General features: G+C 23.6%; 6 protein-coding genes across 11 annotated transcripts; 3 read left to right on the plus strand and 3 right to left on the minus strand.

Moving 5' to 3' along the window:
* Positions 1–5: 5 nt before the first annotated feature.
* LOC122853391 (glycerol kinase-like) lies at positions 6–8036 on the minus strand. 6 transcript variants are annotated; one of them, XM_044153833.1, is made up of 12 exons: positions 7931–8036; positions 5434–5580; positions 3348–3427; positions 2944–3202; positions 2627–2844; positions 2320–2532; positions 2132–2242; positions 1725–1981; positions 1457–1662; positions 1148–1294; positions 969–1055; positions 6–751 (listed from the first exon to the last, which is right to left on the minus strand). In XM_044153833.1, the coding sequence occupies exons 2-12, from the start codon at positions 5555–5557 to the stop codon at positions 654–656; spliced, it is 1800 nt and encodes a 599-aa protein (XP_044009768.1). In that variant the 5' UTR covers positions 5558–5580; positions 7931–8036; the 3' UTR covers positions 6–653. The 6 variants fall into 6 exon arrangements, with proteins under 6 accessions (XP_044009768.1, XP_044009767.1, XP_044009769.1 ...); XM_044153832.1 differs by having other exon boundaries at positions 7830–8036; XM_044153834.1 differs by lacking the exon at positions 7931–8036 and adding an exon at positions 6570–6627.
* A 342-nt stretch (positions 8037–8378) lies between these two features.
* LOC122853393 (cytochrome c oxidase assembly factor 4 homolog, mitochondrial) lies at positions 8379–8752 on the plus strand. The gene is made up of 2 exons (XM_044153838.1): positions 8379–8562; positions 8636–8752. Exons 1-2 carry the CDS (start codon positions 8458–8460, stop codon positions 8741–8743), a joined length of 213 nt encoding a protein of 70 aa, XP_044009773.1. The 5' UTR covers positions 8379–8457; the 3' UTR covers positions 8744–8752.
* Positions 8753–8759: 7 nt separating this feature from the next.
* LOC122853392 (peptidyl-tRNA hydrolase 2, mitochondrial) lies at positions 8760–9210 on the plus strand. The gene has a single exon (XM_044153837.1). The coding sequence runs from the start codon at positions 8760–8762 to the stop codon at positions 9171–9173; it is 414 nt and encodes a 137-aa protein (XP_044009772.1). The 3' UTR covers positions 9174–9210.
* Positions 9211–9354: 144 nt separating this feature from the next.
* Positions 9355–13047, minus strand: LOC122853394 (transmembrane protein 145). Its single transcript, XM_044153840.1, has 5 exons — positions 12304–13047; positions 11735–12239; positions 11192–11329; positions 10860–11115; positions 9355–10792 (listed from the first exon to the last, which is right to left on the minus strand). Exons 1-5 carry the CDS (start codon positions 12684–12686, stop codon positions 10602–10604), a joined length of 1473 nt encoding a protein of 490 aa, XP_044009775.1. The 5' UTR covers positions 12687–13047; the 3' UTR covers positions 9355–10601.
* Positions 13048–16087: 3040 nt separating this feature from the next.
* Positions 16088–20631, plus strand: LOC122853395 (exportin-4-like). The gene is made up of 3 exons (XM_044153841.1): positions 16088–16335; positions 16486–19572; positions 19651–20631. The coding sequence occupies exons 1-3, from the start codon at positions 16282–16284 to the stop codon at positions 19936–19938; spliced, it is 3429 nt and encodes a 1142-aa protein (XP_044009776.1). The 5' UTR covers positions 16088–16281; the 3' UTR covers positions 19939–20631.
* A 796-nt stretch (positions 20632–21427) lies between these two features.
* Positions 21428–24458, minus strand: LOC122853397 (glycoprotein endo-alpha-1,2-mannosidase). The gene is made up of 3 exons (XM_044153843.1): positions 23267–24458; positions 22931–23193; positions 21428–22856 (listed from the first exon to the last, which is right to left on the minus strand). Exons 1-3 carry the CDS (start codon positions 23807–23809, stop codon positions 22274–22276), a joined length of 1389 nt encoding a protein of 462 aa, XP_044009778.1. The 5' UTR covers positions 23810–24458; the 3' UTR covers positions 21428–22273.
* Positions 24459–25820: the final 1362 nt, after the last annotated feature.

A 25820-nucleotide genomic window follows, 5' to 3' on the forward strand; every position in this document is an offset into this window, starting at 1 on the left:
AGACATTTAATTCCATTTTTTTATTAAAAAATATTTTAAAAGAAAACTTAAAGAAATGCTTTCGATTTTTTATCTAAGATATCTGAAATTTGTAAAATTACAATAAAATTATCAACATAAAAATTAAAATTCAACAATTATTTTTTAATTTATTATCTGCCTTATTTTTTTTTTTTATTCTTGAATATTTATCTCGATATAAATAAAAGGCATTCAAAGTTTTACAATAATTTTCAACAATTTAAGTACCTTGAAGACTATACATTTTTTTTTTGATATTTTAAAGACTCTGTCAGAGTTAAAATTAAATAAATAATTTCACAATACTTATGATAATAATAAATTGAATAAAAATACATTGTATTGAGCACAAAAAAGGGCAAGCAATAATAATATTTAAAAAATAACAATATAATATTTTTATCTAATTGTAAATTAAAAAATTAAAATATATGTGCGCGCATTTAATTAATTTACATTGGACACTTTAAATTTTATTTCTACATTTGAATAATTTGAAATTCAAAATGATTATTATTATTAATTTCTATTATTTATCTAATTAATAATATCGTGAAATAGCTTTCATTGATTTAAATCTATTGGCATTTAGTCCGTGATAATTAGGTGATTAATAAATTTAATTTATTTTGTCACCGATTTTCGAGGTAATAACTCAATCGCAACAATACAAATGAGGTCATGACGAACCAACTGGCTGGTATTGATGCTAATACTTGATATCTTTCATCTAGAACAAAAAAAAATAAACAATTTATATAAATAAATTATTAAATAAACAACAATTAAAGTTAAATATATTTTTTTTAAATTTATAAATATTGAAAATTGACAAATTAATGTAATAAATAAATAAAAAAAGTATTTCTTTTAATTTTAAATTATTGAAATAGTTTAAATTGTTGTTTATATGATTAATTTGATAATTAAATATTTCGAAATTTTACCTGTCATGGTTTCAGATCTTTGAACTGATGCCCAGCCTAAACTTCTTTGTACAGCCATTTTCCACTTTTTATATCTTCCATCACGTTCTAAAATATTGAAAAATTAACATTATCATCATCATCATAATTGAATATTAATAAATATAAAATAATTTGTATTTTTAGTTAAATTAAAATACCTTCTGGTGTTGTAGTTGGAAGATAAGTATCAGTTGGTACAGTTTCAACTTCATCTTCACCTTCAAGTTCCCAAACTCCAATACCATCAGCTTGTCCAGCAGCCATTGCAGCACCAAGTGCTGTTATATCAGGTATTGTTGATCGAACTTTAATAAAACAAACAAACTCGTGTTAATTATTTGATGCTATTTAATTTACTTGACACATTAGCAAGAAATTGATAATTAATCATGAAAAATAATAAACAACAGCAAAATTAATCAACAAATTTTGTGACTTTATTAGAAGTAAAAAATAAAAAAACTTACAAACTGGAATTCCAGATAAATCAGCTTGCAATTGCATCAACAAACTGTTGGTTGACATTCTACCATCAGTATGTAATTTAGTCAATGGATATCCACAATCTTGATTCATTGATTCAAGAATATCACGTGTTTGAAAACAAACAGCTTCCAATGATGCTCTTACAATATGTTGTTTTGTTGTAAATGCAGTTAGACCACAAATAATACTAAAAAAAAAAACGAAACAAATTAAAAATACAATTAAATATTTATTTAAAATAATATTTACCCTCTAGCATCACTTCTCCAGTATGGTGCATATAAACCATTAAAAGCTGGAACAAAATAAACATCTCCAGTACTAAATACACTTTGTGCTAAATGTTCACTTTCATGTACATCTTCAATCAAACGCATATTATCACGTAACCATTTAATTGCTGCTCCAGCAACAGCAACTGAACCTTCAAGTGCATAATGAACTGGACTATTTGGACCCATTTTATATGCAATTGTTGTCACTAGTCCATGTGATGAATCAACTCTCTAAAAATAAAATTGCAATATTATCAATCTCTCAAATATTTAAGGGCTTTTTTTTTTTTATCTAATTTTACATTGAACTTTAAACTTTTGATAATTTTATTTATGTAAAATGTTGTTATCAATGAAGAAGAATTAAAATATATTTCTTACTGTTGTTCCAGTATTGCAGAGAAGAAAACAACCACTTCTGTATGTATTTTTCGCTTGTCCTTTTTTTAGACAATTTTGACCTACTAATGCTGCCTGTTGATTACCCAATATCTAAAAAATAAATTGAACAAACTGTTAGAAAATATTGTTGTTGTTTTTGTTGGTTGATAATTTAAATATAAACTTACACCAGATATTGGAATTCCTTCGAGTGGACCAACTGTTATTTTTCCATAAACTTCAGAGCTACTTTTAATGTCAGGCAATAATTTCATTGGAATGTCAAAGTATCTACATAACGTTGGATCCCAAGTTAATGACTCAATATTCATGAGCATTGTTCTCGATGCATTTGTAACATCTGTTATATAAAGACCATTATCTTTACCTCCAGTTAAATTCTAAAATAATAAAACAATAATTTATCATTTAATTTTTATGTAAAAACAAAATTTAATTCTTCTTATTTTTGTATTAATTGAATTGATTAATTACCCAAATGATCCATGTATCTAATGTTCCAACTTTACATCGGTGATCTCTCATGGCTTTTTTAACAGCTTGTACATTATACTTGAGCCATCTAATTTTTAAAGCTGAAAAATATGGACTAACTGGTAAACCACAAAGTGGCTTTAAATGATTCTTACTTTGATCTGGAAATTTAGCTATTATTTGATCAACCATTTTTTCAGTTCTAATATCAGACCAAACTGTAAAATAAAAATATAAAAAAGCAATTAATAAAATTCAATATTTAACTAATTTATTACTTTTATTATTAACAATGTTTTTCTAAATTAATTATTTACTTATTGCATTGTACAGAGGATCACCAGTCAATGCATCCCATGCAATTGTTGTTTCTCTAGCATTAGTTAATCCAATTGTTGCAATATTTTCAACTTGTAAATCAAGATCATCCATCTGTTTAATGACATCTTTAATACAAGCTTTAACTGCAAACAATATTTCTTTTGGATCCTGTTCAACCCATCCCTCTTGTGGATTTGATGATTCAATATCAATCGAGTGTGATACAACTTCAGCCACTCTTTTAGCATTAAACAACTTTTAAAAGAAATTAAACATTATCAATTTATTATTCAAAAGATTAACAAATAAAAAAAAAAAGAAATTATCAAACTGATTAAAAAAATGCTGTTCTTGAACTCAATGATAGCTAATTTATTATTTTTTTTTTTTAAATACTCACAGCAAATCTTACTGTCCTTGTTCCAACATCAATGACACCAACAAGAGGTCCAGACTTTCTTCCTCCAAGTGACATTGAATCTAAAATATAAATATTTAATTAAAATTATTAAAATAAACAACAACAATTTTATGACCTAGATGTTGTCGAGAATATATTTAACAATAAAATTACATTATAAATATACTAATGGGAAGCCAATGAAATATTTCTATTCAACGCTAATGAATTATTATTATTACTGTTGCTATTATTATTTAAAAAAAAAATAGATAAATTGAATAATAACATGCCTAGTGTATGAAAATGAGTGTCACCAGTATATGATGACACTGAAGAATCCTTTCCACTATAACGACCCATTTTTTAATTTGTTTAAAAATATATATTTAGTTAATTTATTTAATATCACTTTGCACTATTATTATAATTATTATTTATTAACAGTATTTTATTTGTTTTGTAATTTTTTTAAATTTATTCTTAAAGCTAGATGTTGTTGCGTTCGTTGACACACGAGTAATGTCATGTTGAAATTATGATTTTCCTTATTTATACATTTATTATTGTAACGTCACTTTTTCGCAACGTCATTTTAATTTTTAATATATGATTGGCTAGTTTGTTGGAGGCTCGTTTTGATTATACCACTTTGACTTTTTCCCACTCTTTTTTTTTTTTTTTTACTTTTATCTTTATTTAAATTGATTCGACTTTTTTTATCGCGACGATGGTTGATTATTTATTTATCATAAACTCGTTTGAATAAACTTTCTTTATAATAATTTTATATATTTTTTTAAAAATTATTATAACTATTTAACAACTTGTTAAGTAAATTTTTTTTATTGAGGAAAAAATTTATATAACAAATAAATTTTTCTATCATTTAAAAATTGATTTTTAAATATTTTTTTTTCTTTATTTAAACAATATATTAATTCTGGAATTTTTTATTTTAAAATTTAATCTTTTTTTGGGTTTAATTTAATCAAATTGATTTAATTTAAAAAAAAAAATTATCAATTAATTTTTTAGCTATATTAACAGCTGTTTTTCTGAATCGAAATTTGTTTTTTTTTTTCGAAATAAATTTTGTTTTTGTTAAAATTTATTTTTCGTTATAATTTTTTTAAAAGTTTACATAAGTCATATTGGAATTTTGATAAATTTCTTATCACTAAATTAATAAAGATTGTGATATTATTTCAACAAGTATTTTTTTTTTAATTTTTTTGGCACGTGACAAAGTCGAATTGTCGCCAAAAGATATTCGCCTGAGACTTGTCGTATATATCTCCACGTAAATCTAATAAAAAAAAAGACCTCGTGATTAACAAATTAAACTATTAATAATTTATATAACTATAGTATTTATAATTAGCATTAAAATAACTGCATCCGACTAATTAAATTTAATATTGATAATTTTTTTTATTTTTTTTAAATTTCGATTCAATTCATTTCTTAATTTTTTTTTTCTTTAAAAAAAGGGGCTATGGAATATTACAATTTTTTGTAAAATTAATCAATGTTTACTTTTTTAATTTTCATTAATTTCATTATTTATTGCAAATTTATAATCGACCTCATAAAAATTCTACTAGAGTACGTTGGCTTTTATCAACAATGGACTTTAATCACTGATATTTTTTACACTCTTAAGTAGACTTTTGTCTTGAATTAATTTTTGTTTTTATTTTTTTTTATTAAAAGACAAATATCAACAACAACAGCTTGAACTTTGTCGAAAAAAATAAATAAATGAAAAACCGCGTAATAAATTTTAAACAGTGTAAAAAACAAAATTAAATTGCAAATTTATTTAATTTTTTGTTTTATCAACAATAAATCATTCAAAAAAATATATTTTCAATTTTTAAAATCAATTAACAATAACAATTTATTTTTTTTTATAAACAAACAAATTTAAATTACATCAAAAATATTTTGCAACAAAATTTATCGAATAATTTAAAATCTAATTAGAATTTTTAATTGTTAGAATTTTTCTTTATAAATGAATGTCTAATTACACAATTTAAAAATCAAATCGAAACTATAAATAATTTTTTTTTCAACTTACCAATTGATTTCATTGAGTAAAATTTAAAAATACTAGTTTTTCTTTTCATATCCTGGATGTCATGATCCATTGTATCATACTCCTTGTGTTCATTAAAACTATCTTCCATTTCAGCTGTTTCCATTTTATAATTTAATCAATTTCCACCTGAATTATTCAATAAACAAATAATTAATTACTTCACTTGTCTACACAACACATTGCTTCGAAAAAAAAACAAATTTAAATTTTTACAAATGAATGATTATACTTTTCAATTAAAACAAATTTTAATTAATAAAATTCAACCACGTTTTTTTCTTTCCTTAATTTTGAACAACCCAAATAAACAATTTAAAAAAAAAAAAAAAACAACTTGTCAATGATAGAGTCATTTAAATAATATGCAAAATAATAAAATAATAAAATGAAGCATACAGTTGGCTCAACCAACATCATCAATTTAATTGTGTCTTATTTTCATGGTCATATCTAAAGTTAGGTCACAAATAATCACCCAACAATCTTCATTAAATACTTTTCCTCATCAATTTTTTTTTTTTTATTATTTAAAAATATAAAAGTCCACAATTTTTTTCTGAATGAAATAATTTTATATTTTACATGTAAATTAATTTAAAAAAAAAATAATATTTATCCTTGAAAATAACTAACATCACGTCTTTATGATAATTCAATTAATTAAAAAAATTAATAAATAAATAATTACATAATAATTATAGTAAAAACAATACCCAAAAAATAAATATAAATTTTTTTTTTTAATGTTTTTGTCTGAGTTGTTAATTACGTTGATAAAATAAAGACAAAATAAATATTATAATCAGTTTTGTTTTTTAAATTGAAAAAAAATGCAAAAAAGGTAGTCATAGTCGATTCCACAGTATTGCTTTAATTAAGTAAATTATCGAATCGATGACGGTTTTTATTGTACTTGAGTACTGGACATGATGTGGTCTTTTTTAAGCTAGGCCGCATGATGCGTTGGTTCACCTGGGAAGCATCGGACTACCGCTGGTTAAATCCAACAAATTTTATTATATAGTAACACAAGTCAACATCACCACGTGTGAGAAAACAATAATACCTCAATTACAAATAATAACTATCATAAAAATATTACAAAAAAATTATACCAGTATTGATTGAACAATTGTCGAATTATTTCATCCGGTTAATGACAAATATATTGGCTCACTGATTTTTAACTAATATTAATTCGACTTTGTACTTTATTTTGATTATTTCCTATGTTATTTTATCATACGTAGCCATCTGGTGGTTTTAATTTTAAGCTGTATAACACCCGGGCTTTTTGACAGATGTAAACAATAATAATAAATTGTTAAACAACAACTGACATATGTTTAAATGACATGTGCAAAAATTATTAGTTTCTTTGCTATTTAAAGGTAGTTTTAAGTTTGAGTACTTTGATCATTACCTTGCACAATAATTATTGTTTGTAAATAATTATAAAAAATAATACATCACAAGATATTTAAATGACAATTATATGTATTACTAGTTTTTTTTTATTTTTATTTTTTTTTGTTAGGTAATCATTTTAATTTTTTGACTTAGAGTTTTAAGAAAATATCGAGGTAAAATACTAAATTACATAAAATATTTATTTGTTTTTATAAAAATTGTTAATATTTTTTTAAATAAAGGGCTATTTAATAATAATATTTATTTTTGTTTTAAATTATTAATTTAAATTCAAGATGTTTATTTATTTTTTGGAGTAAATTAAAAACTTGATAAATATTTGTCATTAATTTTATCAAATAAATAACAATTAAATAAACAATTTAAACTTGTCAAATTGTTTATAAAATAAATTTTTATCTCAAGGTTTTTAATTTTACTTGACAACCCCTGTCAAATTAATTCATTCAAAATATATCATGTTGACATTTGCGATGCAGTATTGTCACTTGTCACAGAAAAAAATCAAATAAATATTTAAATTAAACAAACCAACATGCTCGCGCACAAAAATATATATATATTTACTTTTTTATTATTAATAATAACAGTCAATACTGTAAACTAATTAATTATAAACAAACACTGTAAAAAAAAAAGCAAAAATAAAATCCATCGAAATTCAATTAAAACAATACCTTTTGCACTTGAAAAATGAAAATTAATTAGCCTAAATAATAGAAAAATTTATAATAATATAAAAAACAATAATTTTTTTTTTATTATTATGTCAATTTATTGTGAAATTATTTAACAAACTACTGCAGTTACTTTTACCTGCGCGAAATTTTTTTTGAAAATATTTTCTGCGCACTTTCGCGGCCATGTGTAATACATCATCCCCTGTTTGTTATTATTATTATTTATTATTATTTTTATAATTTTTAGATAAAGTTATAAATTACCTATGAGATACACGTGTTTTTGTGTTGATTAAATTGATTAAAATGATGACTAAGGGTCGATTAAATGAAAGTAAAGGGTAAATATTTAAAAATATTTTTACCTGTGTGACACAAATTTAAGTTAAAAATAATAATTATTTAGTAATAAAAATATGTATATTATCGCGCCGTTTAAGACGCATACATTACAGGGGGACACCGGGTCCAAGACTGATGAATTTTATGATGAAATGAAATCAGCTGATTTCATCAAAAACAACAAGTGTTAAAACATTGAAAAAATTATCTTTCGTATTTTAAATTTTACCGCTAAAATGCTGTAAAAATATAATTATTAATAATTAATAAATCCCATTGGCTAATTGTTTATCTTTCACAAATATTGATTAATTTTTTTTTATTATTTATTATTAATTAATTAATTAATTTGCTCCATTTTTGTTTTTATTTTTTTAGCTTCTTCAAGATGGTCATAGTGTCGCTTGAAGTTGTCAGAATGTCAGCTAAAAAAAAAAAAAAAAAATACACCATGTGTTTTGATACTTTTGATAATTAATTTATTTATTGTGTATAAAAACCATGTGGTAGTTGGTTAATAATTAATTTAATTGACTTAATTAAACTAATAATGAGTGATAATCAAAAAAATATAGAAAAAGAAGAAGAAATTGTTGATCCAGTTGAACAAATGTTAAAAAAAACTGGCTGTATTGATTTGCATTATCAAGTATTGGTAAATAATTAATATAAATTTGCATTGTATAACATGTTAGCAATATTATTAATAAATTTAAAAAATATTACAGGAGTGTAATTCAGAGAAAAAAGATTGGCGTTTGTGTAAAAAAGAAGTACAAGAATTTAAAGCTTGTATGACAAAATATCAAGAGCAACAAAAATTAAATAGATTCTAATTAAAAAGAAAAATAAATGGGTGAATTGTTGAGTCGTTTAGTGTATTTGATAAAAAACGGAATGCCAAAAGAACCATATAAAATGGTACTTGTTGTACGAACAGATATTCTAATGACCAAGGGAAAAGTAGCATCACAATGTTCACATGCTGCTGTCGAGTGCTTCAGCAAATCATCAAAAAATATTATGCAAAAAAAAAATGTAGAATCATGGATGTTTTTGGGTCAGCCAAAGATTGTCCTAAAAATAAATAGTGAAGATTCAATTATTAAATTATCAGATGATGCTAAAAAAATTGGACTTGTTACATCATTGATTAGAGATGCTGGAAGAACTCAGCTGGAGCCTGGAACAATATCTGTTCTTGGAATTGGACCTGGACCTAATAGACTCATTGATAAAATTACCTCGCATCTTAAACTGTTGTAATAAATTTGTGTCATTTTATTATTATGATTGATAAACAAAATAAATGTTAAAAAAAAGATAAAACTAGTTTTTTGTATTTTTTTGTAGTTAAATTGTAAAGAAAATATTTTAAATTATTGGAAATGAAATAATAAAGATTGGGTTTGATTAAAAATTATGTAATATATTTAAATAATTGATATTGGGTAAAATTAGATTTATTAATTAATAATTTATACTGATTATTATTATTTGATAATTTTTATAATTTACGAGGTATTTATTTTATAAAACTAAATTCTACTTAATTCATTATTTTTTATTATTATTATTTTTTTATCACCAACAATTCTAAATTGCATGATTAGCCAGCATTAATTTTAATTGTTTCATATAATTGTTATTAGTTAATTACAGGTCATTGTTGTAGAGTTAAAAAAGCCCAAGTGCCAAAGAAAAAAAAAAAAGTAAAAAGTTAAAATCAAAAGACGTTCATCAAATTTCTATGGCAATTTTTTCTAAAGATTTAGAAATTTTTTCTTCATGTAAAAAAAGAAACTGATGCCTTTTTGATTTTGGTTGTGTAATTTTTAATAATTAAATAATAATTGTTTAAATAAAATACTGACTAACAAATTTTATTTAAGTAATTTTAAAGTAATCATTTTTTCGAATTAAAAAAAAATATTTATACAGAGAAATATAGAAAATCCCAGCAACGCTAAATTGATTTATTGTTTATAAAAAAAACATAAACAATAGAAACTCATTTTAATTGTTTTAATTTGTTTAATAAATAATTGCCACAAAAAATTTCGACAATCTCATTTTAAAATCGAAATTATTTCTATAAAAAAAAAATAGCACTTGCATCCTTTTAACTCTACAACAATGATGTATTTTACTTAGCTAATTTTCTAGTGTTCATTAATTTCTATTTTTAAAATATATAGATTATCTCAATGGACGTGAAGATAATTATTAATTAAAAATTAAATTTAAAACGAAATCTCATTATTTAAAATTCTTGAGCAACGACATTCTTTTTTTTTTTGTTTAAATTAAAACAAAAAAAAAAAAAACAATTTACTTGGGTAATTTATAATTAATAATCTCGTAAAATTAGAAAATTTTAATTTACATAATTTTTTTTTGCTGACAGACATAAAATGTGATAGTAATTTGAAAAATCTAATTTGCAAAAATTTTATAAATTGACAGTGCACAAGGCAATAAAATACCATTTGAAAAAAAAAAAAAAAAATGATAAAATATATGAATGGACGTGCAGAGGTACATCAGTCTCATATAAGCACGAGTTGATTTTGAAATTTTTAAAATTGTTTTTTAAAAATTAAAAAAAAAAAAGTTTGGCAAAATTACATCACACTCGTTTTAATTTATTTGTTGATATATACAACAATAAAAAAATTGTTTAAAATGAAATTTTTATGCTAATATTTTACCGAGTTCTGGTGGCTCAACGTAATTATTTAAAATATGTGGAGCTTCATTAAACTCATCAAGCTCATCAGCATTGTCTGTGCCTTGTGCAAGTAAAAAATATTGTTCACTTCGTGTTGGCCATAGTAAATGTGCCATCACACAATAGGCATAGCAATCAGCAGAATATGTTATTCCTAAATAATAGCAACGATTTATTATTAAAATTGCTTTGAGGGCTTTTTTTTTTTATGAAAAACTTACCAAGTAAAAATTTAAACCTCCACAGTGGACTTATTTGCAAAGCAATTATAGCAATTATTGGTAAATAAATGAACCAGACAAGTGCTGATGCTCCAAAGTGAAGAAGAAAATTTAATTTTTGAGTATTATGCTCGTAAGTCATTGTATTACGAAGCTCAAAAATGAACCAAATCATTATTGCACTTCGAAATAGTATCATGAACCATCCAGGCCATGTTTGGTACTCATCAATGTCCTCGACAATATCAACTTCAGTCTGTAAATTATTTAAACAATATCTAGTTAATTTATCAATTTAAATTTAATTAGATAATTTATTAATTGATAGTTACCATGTTCCAAACATACAACAATATGTGAACAACTCCATAACAAAACCAAATGAAAAATACTAATGGTTTCCATGTGAGTTCGATTCTTGTAACTGCCCATCCTTTTGCCAATAAAAGTAGCAACAACATAAATGTTGTCTATAAAAATAATAATAATCAACTAATTAATATAATAACTATGTATATTGTTTAATTTTTATTGAATGTTATTATAAAAATAATTTAAAAAATAAATAATTCAAATTTATAATAGAAAAGAGTATTATTATTTCGACAAAATATTTCTTGTTATTTTTTAAATAAATAATATAAAATAAAATTGAGACAATAATATTATTTAAAAAACAAAAAATGTCTTGTTAATTTTTAAGTAAATAAATGGAAAACAATATTTGTATTTTTAAGAAATATCTGTTATTAATTGTTGAGTAAATAAATAATTAAAAAATAAAAAAAAATATCATTATTTTTTAAAAATATCTTGTGAATTTTAAAATAAATAAAACAATTAATTAAATAAACAATAAAAAAAAAACTTCATACCCTTGATAAAATATCAAAAATATCACCAGCAACTTCCAGCTGTTCATATCCAACTCCATCAAATGCAAATTTAACAACATGAATAAGTATCAAACATATTGCCAAAAATTCAAGTAACAAACTAGCAGTAAATAATCTGGTAACTGGATGTCTTTGCAATCTAACAGCATACAATTGTAATGGCACCAATATAATATAACACAAAAAAAATAATAAATACAGTTCCAGGGTATTTTGACGATCATAAGAAAATTGATACGTCAAGCTATGTGAACCACTATTATTTGGATTTCCATTAACCAGCCATATATCATAATCAATATCTAAACTTTCATTGTACCATTCCCACTGGCATGTTTGTTTGTTACGATAACAAGCAACCAAACTGACATATCGAAAACCAGGTTGTTTTTTAGTAATGACATATGTAAATTGATGATTTTTTATCACATTCCATGGTAAATCTTCATCTTGACATAATTTACCTTTTGGACATGGTATTTTTCTGTAAATTAAATTAAAAATTAATTAATTTATCTATTTATTTATTTGGATTATTTATTCATTACCTTAGTAAATCTTTTCCATCGATATTACACTCAGAATCATATGAACTTTCGTTGATGTTTTTAAACATCAATTCACATGCTAATGTTTTATTTTTAATTGTTCTATTACCATAATATTGTAAAAACAAATTTCTATCAAGTACAGATAGTGTTATTTGTTTTGTTGTATTTTTTTTAGATGTTATATTACCAAATATATAGCCATATGAATCTTTTGGTGAATGGATATCCATTTGTTGAAAACCATATTTATTTAAAAATCTAAAAAATTCATTTGTATTGAATGTACCACTTATATGAGTTGACTCAACAATTATTATTGATAATAAATATATCAACAATAATAGTAATGTTGATTTAACGCTATTAAATATTAACAACATCTTGTTTATTGTTTTTTTTAGTATTTTTTTAAGTGTTTATTTGTTGCTGCGAATTTTTTTTATTGCAGCTTGTTATTTTTATCAGTATCTTACACTTAAACCACCACCCAGTACTTGCCAATCATACATTTTTAATTATTTATTGTTTGTTTAACTAGAATCAATTTTTTTATTTGATAAACTTTGTTGTCATAGTATTTCTTACGAAATTTAATTTTTGTTCGAAATTTAGGTGTTTTTTTTTTTGTTTGTTTTGACAAGTTTTATTGTTGATGACACATTTGCACACATTTGACAGATGACAAGACTCCTGTCAATACCGTCAATATATCGACCAGTATGTACATGCACCAATACCACTCACCAGTCACCAGTAGGGATGTGTGCGATAGTCACCGATATATTTAATGGCCGATATATATCGCAATATTATCGCCGATATATTTTTTGACCACAATATATCGAGATCCGATATATTTTCTCTAGTCTTTTGATTATCAAAATTGCTCTTTAAATTCAAATAGCTCAAATAGTGCACAGTCCACACATGGTTAAGATTCAATCAGCAATTTTTAACAAAGTAAGGCTACATACCACGTGGAGATTAACTTTATAAAACAGTTCTTTATACACAAAAACTCAATTAAAGACATTTCTATTTAACAATTTGATTAGCGATTTAATATATACCATTTAATTTAAGTGCATCGAAAAATAGCAAAGTACAAAGTTCAATTAATTGACAATTAATCAAGTATTTTCCATAAAACTTATCAAATTTATTCGAGGTTATAATAATCTATTAATTATTTTTATTCTTTATTTTGCAATAAAAAAAATTAAATAAGATATGAAGACGTATGAACAAGCTGAGATGGATAGACGAATTGAAATCCAATCGCTGATAAAAAAGTTGGAAATAGACGCTTTAAATACACAAATTGTAAGTTTTGAAATATTATATATTATATAATCAAAAAAATTATGGTTAATTAAATTAAAAACTAATAAATTTATTGTTTTCATATAGGCGGCCTCATTGTCAACCAAATCACTTTTTCATTTTCTAATAACAAAAAAGCTAATAGAAGATACTGAAAAAGGTATTCAAGATTGCGATATTATTCCTGTAGAAAGACAAAAAAATTTAAGAAAACTGCATAAAAGTCTTTTGTATAGGATGGATCCACTATTTCTTCGTGAACCACGACTCAAAAAAAGTAAGGAATAACAACAGACTAATTTTCAATAATAAAATCAAAATTCTTTATTATCATTATATAATAATTATTATAAATACTAATGATAACATACTTAATTTATTTTTCAGTATGCAAAAATAAGTCTAATGAGCTTCTTCTTTCATGCTTTACAAAGTATGCATTTCGGGCATCATCAGATGAAACACTAGATGATCTGAAATATCTAATTCAATTTTGTGGATATAATTTAACGTGTCTTCTAGTATCAGGATATTCTTTTTCTCAATTAATGCAATTGGTTAATACCAGTTGTCCAGGACTTAAAGGACTTAGTATAGCATTTGAAGAAATAAATGATCAGGGTTTTGAAAATGTTTTTTTTAATATGCATAAACTTGAAAATCTAAAGGTTACATGGAAATGTGAAAAATCAACGCTGCCAATGACTTTGGTCAAGTCAATAGAAGAATTGGGTGGAACTTTAAAAGATTTAACTCTTTTATGTAAATCGAAAGATGGTGTTTTCTTACCATATTCATTGGCTTCGGTAAGTTTAATAAAAATTTTAATAAATATTATCATGTATGTAGAATAAAAAAATTTGATTTACGTTTTAATAAATTATTTATTTTTCAGCTATTTCCTGATCGATTTATCGCTTTAGAACATTTATGTGTATATAACTTTCGACTGAGTCAACGAGTAATTCAGTCGATAGGTGAAACAGAAAGTATAACTGATCTAGAATTACTCCCGTTTGATGATCATCCAATGGTTAATCAAAAAATCAATATGTCTCCAATTGGGAATTTAAAAAATCTTAAATCATTAGATATTAGATGGAATTGCGGTGATTCAGATGAACTATTAATTAAACTCGGTGATAATGCTAAAAAATTAGAACAATTACATATACTTGGTACAAATATAACTGATAATGGTATTTTCGCAGTCAAAAAAATGAGTCAATTGCAAAGTCTAACTCTTGGTTTAGACCATTTTGCTGAAAAGAAATTACAAAAAAAAAATAAGTACATCACTGATAAATCAATTGAATGTTTATTTAATGAACAATTGAAGTATTTAGAATTATCAAATTGCACTAAAATTTCTAATAGATCAGTGATTAAACTTTTTGAAAATTTACCAAACCTATTATGCCTATCAATCAAAAAGACAAATGTTAATATTAAAGTTATCGAAGAATTATCTAAATCAACGAAATTTCATAAAGAAAAACTACATGTATATGTTTCTTTTAAAGATTTCAAGGGTAGTTTTAAATCATTATTGGCTTCACATAATATTGAGTTCGAGCCTCTATGTCAAGATTAATCTAACAAAAAAATTAATGGTGTTTTTTTTTTATAATATAAAAAAAATAGTTTAATTGAGTTAAGTCCTAATTTAAGTTAACGATTGTAGACGATACAAATTTTTTTATATATTCATGCAATGAGTGGAAGTTAAAATTAAATAAAAAAAGCAATGTGAGATTATGAAAGTAATTTTTAGTAATTTTAAAAATATAAATTCTTTAAATTTATTATAAATAAAAAGTTATTATTTTCATACAAAAATAATATCATGAAATTAATTTTAATATTAAATTTATTATCAAAAATTATATAAATAAAAAAAAGAAACTACACATAATAATCAAATCATTAAATTAATTCGAAAGAAAAAAAAAAAAAAACAGACAATTACAATTATTCCTGGTGATTCCTAAAAATTAAAAATCCTTTTTTTGTTTTCATTAAAAAAAATAATTTGAAATTAATTAATTACCGTTATTAATTTTTGTAATTAAATCAACTTCATATTTTCTAGATTACAAATGAATATTTAGAAAAGTTAACAATAATAAATAGTTTAAATTATAATTTTTGGAAAATTTTTTTTTATTTTTTCAAGATTTGTGTGGAATTAACACAGCCCGACATCTAACTACTAAAATCATAAACAAATAAGTAGCCATTTTAATTGAATCAATTTACCGGGAAAATAATAAAAATTAAAAAAAAATAAATAAATAAAAAAAAAAAAAATGAAATAAAAATAAACACAAGATTATTTTTAAAATATCTAAAAATAAAAAAATAAAAAAATTTAGGGGAAAATTTAGAAATACAGACACCAACATAAAAAGATAATTTTTTTTTTTTTTTTATTAATTTTATTCTGCATAAAATTTACCCCCTTGTGTCATTCCTTGTTTGTTAAAAAAAAAAAAAATTTTCTCAAAAAAATAGGGGATAGTAATCCTAACCTATCTTTTTGTTACTAAATTTTGTTTTACATTTCGGCGCACGTAAATTATCATATAAATATTATCGCACAATTTGCAAATAAATAATAAAAATTAACAAAATAATATTTGTTATTCTACTATGGCATCTGATCAAATAATTCGTGAATTGGAAGCAGCAGCACAAATACTCCTAGTAAGTAAAAAAAAATAATCAACACTAGCCTTGTCCCACTGTCCCCATCAATCACCACCAGGTCATCCAATTAACCATACGTTCAAAAATTAATTTATAAATAAAAATAAATTCATTTAAATGTACAATTAATGATGAATTATATTTCAGGCACCACCCAATGTTATTACACCTCAACAACGTCAATCAGCTGAAGAAATATTTTTAAATTTTCGTAAATCAAAAGCACCATATCAACTATGTCGTGATATACTAGAAACAAGTTCAGTTGACTATGTTCTATTTGAATCAGCTGGTTTAATAAAATTAGCTCTTGTGAGAGAATGGAATTTGCTACCTAAAAATGACATTGCATCCTTGAGACAATATTTATTGCATTATATTATAAGTAAAACAACACTTGCACAATTTGTTAAAAAACGTATACTTCAAGTTATTGCTATAATGGTTAAACGTGGTAGTATTGAAGATGTTGGTGAAGAACGTGCTGCAATAATAAACGAAGTTGAAAATTTAATATTAAGTGGTGATATACAAAGACAGCTACTTGGTTGTAGTATGATAACAGCATTAATGCAAGAATATGCAACAACAGTTAAATCATCAGATGTTGGTTTAACATGGGAAGTACATTTTAAAGCTAAAAAACAATTTGAAGTTACTGATTTAAAACGTATATTTAAATTTAGTGTTACTGCATTATCTGAATTGACTAAAAATGATATATCAGATACAAATTTAACACTTGTTAAAAATTTATTATCAATAACTGAGGGTGTTATGGTATGGGGTTTTATATATGCTAATTTACCAAAACGTTTAATTGGTGTATTTGAAGCTGTTTATGAATCAGATAATAGTCCATCATTACGTCTTGTACCATTATGGCGTGATGTTATACTTGATCCAATGATATTACAAGTATTTTTTGATATTTATTGGAAAGTTAGATCAAATCCACAATTAGCACATCATGCTAGAAATTGTCTTGTACAATTAGCTAGTTTAAATGGTACTGTATTATCATCACCATCAATAAGTGTTACATATTTAACTAATTATTTACAGGGTTTTTTAAAACTTGTTACAAATATTAATATTATTGATCAAGAAGCCATTGGTATGGCAAATATTATTAGAAAATTAATAACATTTTTTGGTACTAATTTATCATCAATACCAAGTGATTTATTACAACTATTTATGGAACAAACAACAAGATTAACATGTATATTTGCTGAAGGTGCTGCACAAGAAGAATCAATATGTGCTGAAGATTGTTTATACATGGAAGCATTTGAAAAAATGTTAGATACATGGTCATCAATATTATCTGAATCACATTATTTTCCAATAGAATATTGTCAACAAGCATCTGTACAAATATTTAATATATATGTTAAATGTCATTTATCATCACCTGATGGTACACGTATTACAAATGACAATAATATTAATGATGAAGTTGATGAAACAGAAGAAGATGATAAAACAAAATTTAAAGAACAACTACAAACAATGGGTGTTATTGGTAGACAAACACCAGCTCATTCGTTAGCTGTGTTATCACATTTACTTGAAAATAAAACAAATAAATTAAGACAAGAATTAAGTAAATATGTTGGACAACAGCAGCAACAAAAGCTATCATCATTAAATGATGATAATATTATTAAAGAATTATATGAAGATTTACATTGGCTTGTGTTGTTATCTGGTCATGTATTATGTATGGAATCAGATGGTGAATATGCATTAATACCATCTGAAATAATGAAACACAGTATGCAACAAATACAACAAGGACAAGTTAATGTTAATACAACATTACAATTATTAGCATCACCTGGTAGTAATATTAATGATATTATTGGTGCTGATGAAACATCAGATAATGTTATACGTTTAATATCAGCAATATTTCGTATTTGTGAAATTGAAAAAACAGCAATATTATCAAATATATCAGATAAATTAAGTCCAGAATTAAGTGGTACAATTGTATGGTTTTTATATAAATTTTCATTGAGTTATTTATTACCAATTGAGACATATTATACTGAGTTAAGTACAACATTTTTACAAGCATTTGGTGATGATACACCTGGTGCATTATGGACAACAAATTTTTTACTTGAAAAAGTTGAATTAAATATAAATACATTTAGAGGTGAAGAATCATTAATTAAAGATACAATACAGTTGTTATTATCACTTGTTGAAACACCATCAAAAGCATCACATTTTTTAAAATCCGATAGATTATATAATATTATTGAATTATCAACAAAATTTGAATATCAATTTTGTCAAACAGCTAAAAGAGGTTTAATACGTTCAGTTGTACAAGCTGGTACTGCATTACAAAATGACAATAGAGCTGAACAATATTGGTCAAATATATTACAACCAATACAAAATAGATTTAAACAAATAATAACAAATACAAATTTTTCACGTTTATATCATCAAGAAGATATTAGAATACAAATAACACAAATTATTGAAACACTTATTGGTGTACCACAAGGTGTACAAGCATCAACTGTTAAATCAGTATTTAATTATATATCACCAATATTATCTGAGCTATCAAATATACTTGGTTTATATCATAATTATCAAGACATAGTACAACTTGTATTGGAATTTTTTTGTGAATGTACACGTAGAATGTTGTGTTATTTACCAGAAAATGAAAGTATTATTGTTTATCAATCATGTTTACATACAATACAAACATATTCACGTTGTAATACAAATAGACTTACAATTGATATTACTAAAGAACAAGATACATTTCAAGATATATTATTATTAATGCAATTATTGACAAATTTATTGAGTAAAGATATTCTAGATTTAAGTTTAACTGAAGCTGGTGCATCTGATCAACAACAACAGCAATCACAACAACAGCCAATAACACCAGCTGATGTATTTTTGTATGGACTTAATATTGTCATGCCAATGATGACTGTTGAGCTGCTTAAATTTCCAGCACTTTGTCATCAATATTTTAAAATGATAACATTTGTTTGTGAAATTTATCCAAAAAAAGTATGTGATTTACCACCGGAATTGCTGAGACAACTAATGGCATCTGTTGAACTTGGTTTGTTTTCATTTGGACATGAAATAACAGTATTTTGTTGTGATATTTTGTATGTTGTTGCAAGACATATTTACTCTGAAACAGCTGAACCAAAAAATCAATTACTTGCACCATTTATGAATGTAAGAAATTTTAAATTATCTTGATTTAATTGTTGATTGATTGATTTATTAATTTGTTTATTTATTTTTGTGTTTCAGTTGCTGATGAATCTTATTCTTTCACATCAAATTAATTCTGAATTAGTGTCCAATGCAAGTATACCATTGTACTATTTAATATGCTGTTATCAATCGCAATATCAAGAACTTGTACGAAATTTTTTGGCTGGACAACCAGATCCAGATATTGCACAACGACTTGCAACAGCTTTTAATGATTTAACTGCTGATGTTGAATTAAATGGTGGTCGTACACATAAACTTAAATTTCGCGATAATTTTGATAAATTTGTTGTTAGTGTTCAAGGCTTTATGATGGTTAAATAGACTTGAAATAATATTTTAATTTTTAAATCAACAAAATAAGAAAGTAATCATTTTTTTCTTTTTTTTTAGTTTTTTTCTTTTTTCATTATGTGGTTTTCATTATTTTTCCTTTGTTTTTTTCTGTATAATTTTTAATGATAAATAATTTTGTTCATTCATCTATTTGTTAATATATAGATATATTTTCTTTTTTTTTTTAGTTTAAAGAAAAAGTCAAAAAATATCATCGTGTTATTTTAATTTTTAATTTTATCAAGTTGATAAATGGTTGATAGTAATTTTCAATTTCGATTTTTCATTTGTACATAAATTCTCTATTTTATAATTAATTATAAAATATTATTAATAATATAAGATTAAATATTATCTTACACTGAATGAAAAAAGAAAAAAAAAAAAATATAATTTTTAATAATTGATTATAATAAATTGACGTGTTTGTGGTTTTATTTTTTGACAAATAACAAAAGTTTAAATAAATTATAAACAAAATAATGTAACTGATATTATTTATTGAAAAATAAAATCCGGCCAAATTTATTTGAAAGTTTCTTCCATAATATAAATATTAACGTGTTTATAGTTTTTCTTTTTTTATTAATAAATTTGACACTGTGTAGAACAAAATAAAAAATAATAATAAATGTAATAAATTAAATGATATTTAAATAATAAATAATTGTCTACTTTAAATTGTTTTTTAAATATTTAATTTATTTTTTTTTTTACGTGTTTTCTCTAATATTTTATTTGAATAGTTTTTTTTTTTAATTTACTAAGTTGTATAATGCCAGAAAAAAAATATTTCTAGAGGAAACATTTATGAAGTTATGCTTTTATTATTTAGACAACACCTGAATATAATTATTCTTAAAGTTTTATAAATTATCTTCGGGTAGTTTAATTTTTTTTTTTTCAATTTTATATTTCCCATGAATTGCAGATGAAATTTGGCATTTTTTGCTGCAAATCATGTTCCTCAAAAAAATATTTCTACATGAAATTTTCGTAAAAATGTACTTTTATTATTTAGAAAACACTCAAGTGTTACTATTCTAAAAATTTCAAAGTTCAATTTCAATTATTCTTATTTTTCTTTTCATTTTATATCGCAGTGCAGGTCATATTTAATTAAATTAAATGAATATTTAAAAATAGAATCAGGAAAATTATTAATTTTTTTAATTTCTCAGACGAAAAATTAATTATAAAACATTGCTAAAATAATTATACTCCTGATAATTTTAGTTAATCTTTTTTCAAATATATTTTTAGTATTTAAAAATTTAATATTATACCCAAACGAGAATAACTTTTTTAAATTTTTAATTCAACGACAAACTTACCTGCTAAAATCTAAAAATAAAAAAAAAAATGAAATTAAAATAATAAATGCCATTAATACTAAATTTAAAAAAATATAATAAATTTATAAATTTATTTTGTTTTTTTTTTTTTCATTTGAATAATCATAAAATCACACAAATCATTTTAATTTTATAATTTTTTATTTCATCAGACAATGATAAATGATGATTTTAAATTGATGCTTTACATGTACATATACAATTAATTTCTAAACGTATTAATTATAAATAATTAATGATAAATATCATTAAATAGATGCTATAAAAAAATAATACAAATATTAAAAAATTTACATACAATTAAATTAAAAATCATAATATTAATTATTAAAAATTCAATTTTAAATATTATCCTCAATTACAAATTCTAAAATCGACGTGTATTGTCATTGTTTTTTTTTATCATCAAATTATAATTTTTAAATTTTAAAACCTGCCAAATTTTTTTATTCCTTGACAACATTGATATGTTGATTCGTTACATGTCTTAAAAATAAACATCATACTATTTATTCTCATCAAAAACAGACATAAATAAAACAAAGAAAAAATCAATTAATTAAATCATCTATACAATTTAAAATCTAAAAAAATTTATATTTAAATTTTTTAATTTTTAATTACCCTGTAAAAAATTAAGAGACATCAAGACAAAAGCCGTCAATTTTTTTTTTTTATTGTCCGTATATCGACAACGGCAAAAAGCACTTTAATAATAAAAATTTTTTTTTTTTTTTTCATCAATAAATAAATAAAGTAATTTAAAAAAAAAAAATAATTTATTAATTTTTTTTTTTAACTGATAGATTTACGAATAAAATAAAAAATAAAAATTTATTTATATGAAATATAATATCACAGAATTGACGTGTTTAATTAAATGAATTTAAAAAAAAAACGAAAAATTCCAGCTAGAAAAAGTATTAGAAAATCGAAATTCGAAAAAAAGTTAAAATAATAATATTTTTTTAATTATTATAATTGGTAAATTGTTGAATCCACCACTTGGTAAGATTCAAATACGTATTGGGTCCCTCTGGTTCATAATCAAGATACGTAAAATCTTTGGTACTTGCTGATTTAGCTGGTTCAATTTGTGTACCTTCATGCCATTCATTGAATGACGTTATTGTTATTATTTTAGCACCACTATCAATAGCATTTTTCCATGATGATTCGTAATATTTACCATGTCTACGATGACGTGTATTTTCATAATTCCATGCACGTACTTGTGTATCAATATAACCAGGACCAACAGCTGGTGTAAATATAAGACCATTTTTAATTGCAAATTTATTTAAATCTTTCCAATTTTTCCATGTGCTACCATAGCTAAATCCATTCGTCGCAAAGTACGTATAAAAACCATCAAAATTTGATTTTTTAATATGACTACGATGTTGTGAATCAACCAACAGTCCCATATAAATACCATCAATTTCTGTACCACGTAGTGTTAAATTACCACGTTCAGATAGCAATTCAAACCATGCTGCTTCAGGAAATACATATGAATCATAAAGATAAATAACTGGTAGCTCTGGACCACTAGATAAACAAAAACAAAAATAAATTAATCAATTAAAAATAAACAATTTGTCTTGTTAAATAAAATATCTTACTCGTTGTTTCTTCTTGCACGATGTAAAGCAGGATGTGATGAATATCTACCAAATAAATATCTAATATGTTCAATTAAATTAATTGGATTTCTTCCTGGATATGGTTCAATATGTGGTGCTATTTTCAAGTTATAACGATGAGCAGTATCAAGAAGATCTGGCATTGCAATATCAGTATTATCTGGACTATTTGGTGGTATCCATGATACAACCAGAACACCAACACCAGCTTCTCTCAATTGTCTCATATGTGTATCAATAACCTGAATAAACAAAACAAAAAAAATGTCCATCAATTAGCAAATTGTTTTTAATTTTTCATGTGAATTAATTTACCATTGGATCCAATGAACTGTAACAACCAAGTGCAGGATAATAATTAGCACCAATGTCAGCTGGTGGTCTATGTGTACCCTCGGGAAATATTCTTTTATCATTTTTTTTCCAATTTGGTAGATACTGATGATTCCAGTGTTTCCAAACTCCATCATATGACATTGAACGATACCAGGCATAATAAAATATATGAATATTATAATTAATATCAATTAGAGTATCATTATTATTTTTTCCAAATAATGGCAACACCCTGTTTCTCATTTTCCATGATAATCTTGATATTTTATTTTGTAATTTATTCTTATCAAAATCAATGACATCTTGCTGATTATTTATTAATGAATTTGATGATACTGTATTTGCATTTGACCATTCAATTGTTGGTGTTGTTATTAATTTTTGTTGTTGACATTTAACTGATTCTAGAGGTGATAGTTTTATTATTATCACCATTGCCATTAGAGTTGACAAAAAAAATACCATTGCTGATAAATAAAAACATCTTCTTAGTGATACTGTCATTGCTACAGCTCCCAACATTTTTTTTTTTTATTGTTTTTATAATTTGAATTAGATAAAGAATGTATAATTTTAGCTTGTTTTTTATAATTTAAATTAGAACAAATAGATTAATATAAATTAGAAAATAAAAAAAAAAAAAAGCAATCAATCGATAGTTGGTTTCGTCACCAATCACACAAACAGTACTATCAATTATTTCACTTCACTTGGTGTGTTGAATAAAGTTAGAAATGGATAATTATAAAAAATTTATTTAGTCTTTGTTTAATGAAATTATTTGCACACTTGTTTAATTTATAATTGGACAATATTTTAGAGTTGAAAAAGTAAAAAAAACAAATTGACAATAACAAGTTTACTTGTAGAATAATTCACTTGAGATTTGCAAAATTTTTTAGTGCTGGGAACATGTCCCCCGAAGCAGCATCTACTCCAGATACATGTTATTTTTTTATTTTTGCAATATTATCTTGGACATATGGCTGAAACAGGAGCACCAGACGCGCAGAGCACATAAATCACCATCATCCCCTTTTTTTAGAAGGGGATGTTTTCGTTCATGCGCTTTTGTATTGTGTTGTGATTTTTTTTTTTTTGACAGCTACAACAACAACAACAACAACAGGGTATTTAAAAATGGCCGACAGCTGTCAAAATAGAGCGGTAAAATTTAAAAAATAATATTTAATTTTGGTAAATATAATGAAAATTAATAAAAAATATATGTAAAAGTAAAATTTAAGAAATTATATTATTAATGAATATTTGACTAAAAGACGTCATACAATATTTGTTTTTTTTCTTATTTTTATACCACCACACACAAATTTTATATTCTAAAAATATAAAAACAGATAATAGAAAATGAATTATTATAATTACAATGATATTAATGAATAATATTTACTTTTTTTACTTCTTTATACTTAGTTCACCATTTGAAATAGGTATAGTGATAGAAGTTGATAGAACAAAAAATATATTAATGCTCAACATTTTGATAAACTTTAACAATATATGTATATGTATATAAAGTAAGGTTTGATAAAAAATGTACTATATTTTATACTCAATGTCACAAAAAAAAATTATATATGATAAAAAAAAAAAAAAAATGGCTATACATGGACGTTTTTTTTTTTCATATATAAGTATATGATAATTATTGATAAATTTCGGGGTCAACAATTATTTCCATCAACATTGTTATGAAAAAAAAAAAAAACAATAAAATATTGCATAAATTGTTTTTCAATTGCAATGACAAAAATTAAATACTTAACCATATATATATTTATTTATTTTTAAAAATAATAATAACAATTTTATGAAAAATTAAATGCAACACAAACATTATTCATTAAAAATTACAACAAAAATTATCAGATATTTATACGTATTTATTTTTTTTAACCTGCTGATCCTACTTTTATAATATGATTTATCATCGCTTCATATACGGTCATTGCAATCACCGAACCCAGAGTATCACAATTATCTGTGTCATTAAGTTTTATTTGATGCCATCCACTCGTCATAATCGGATAATCTCCGTCCATTAAATCTACTTCCAATAATCCATAATTGCCATAAAATCTATCAGTCTCACTGCACTTTGATCCAAAAAGATCGCTAAGCCACGGATTAAAATCATTTTGTTGTTTCAATGTGTAAGTACCCTGTAATTTCGATATTATAAAATTATATAAAGAAACATTTCAATAAATATCTATACTATTATAATTCAAATAATTAAATAAATATATATATTAAATTACTGCTGGTATTGGACAACTGGAGGACACACTAAATCCCAGAAGATCAATCAAAGCTTTATATAAATTTGTTTTCTCATCATCAGATTGAGAGTCCAGTATATCACAAATAATAATTGGTACAGGAAAATTAAAGACTTCACGACCACACTGCACTACATATTCTATCTACATAACAATATTATTAAAAATTAATTTGCAAATATTTTTTATAAATTTAAAGCTAAATTATTATATATACTGTCAAATTATCC

Source organism: Aphidius gifuensis, linkage group LG3 (genome assembly GCF_014905175.1).
Source record: "Aphidius gifuensis isolate YNYX2018 linkage group LG3, ASM1490517v1, whole genome shotgun sequence".
Lineage (NCBI taxonomy): Eukaryota > Metazoa > Arthropoda > Insecta > Hymenoptera > Braconidae > Aphidius > Aphidius gifuensis.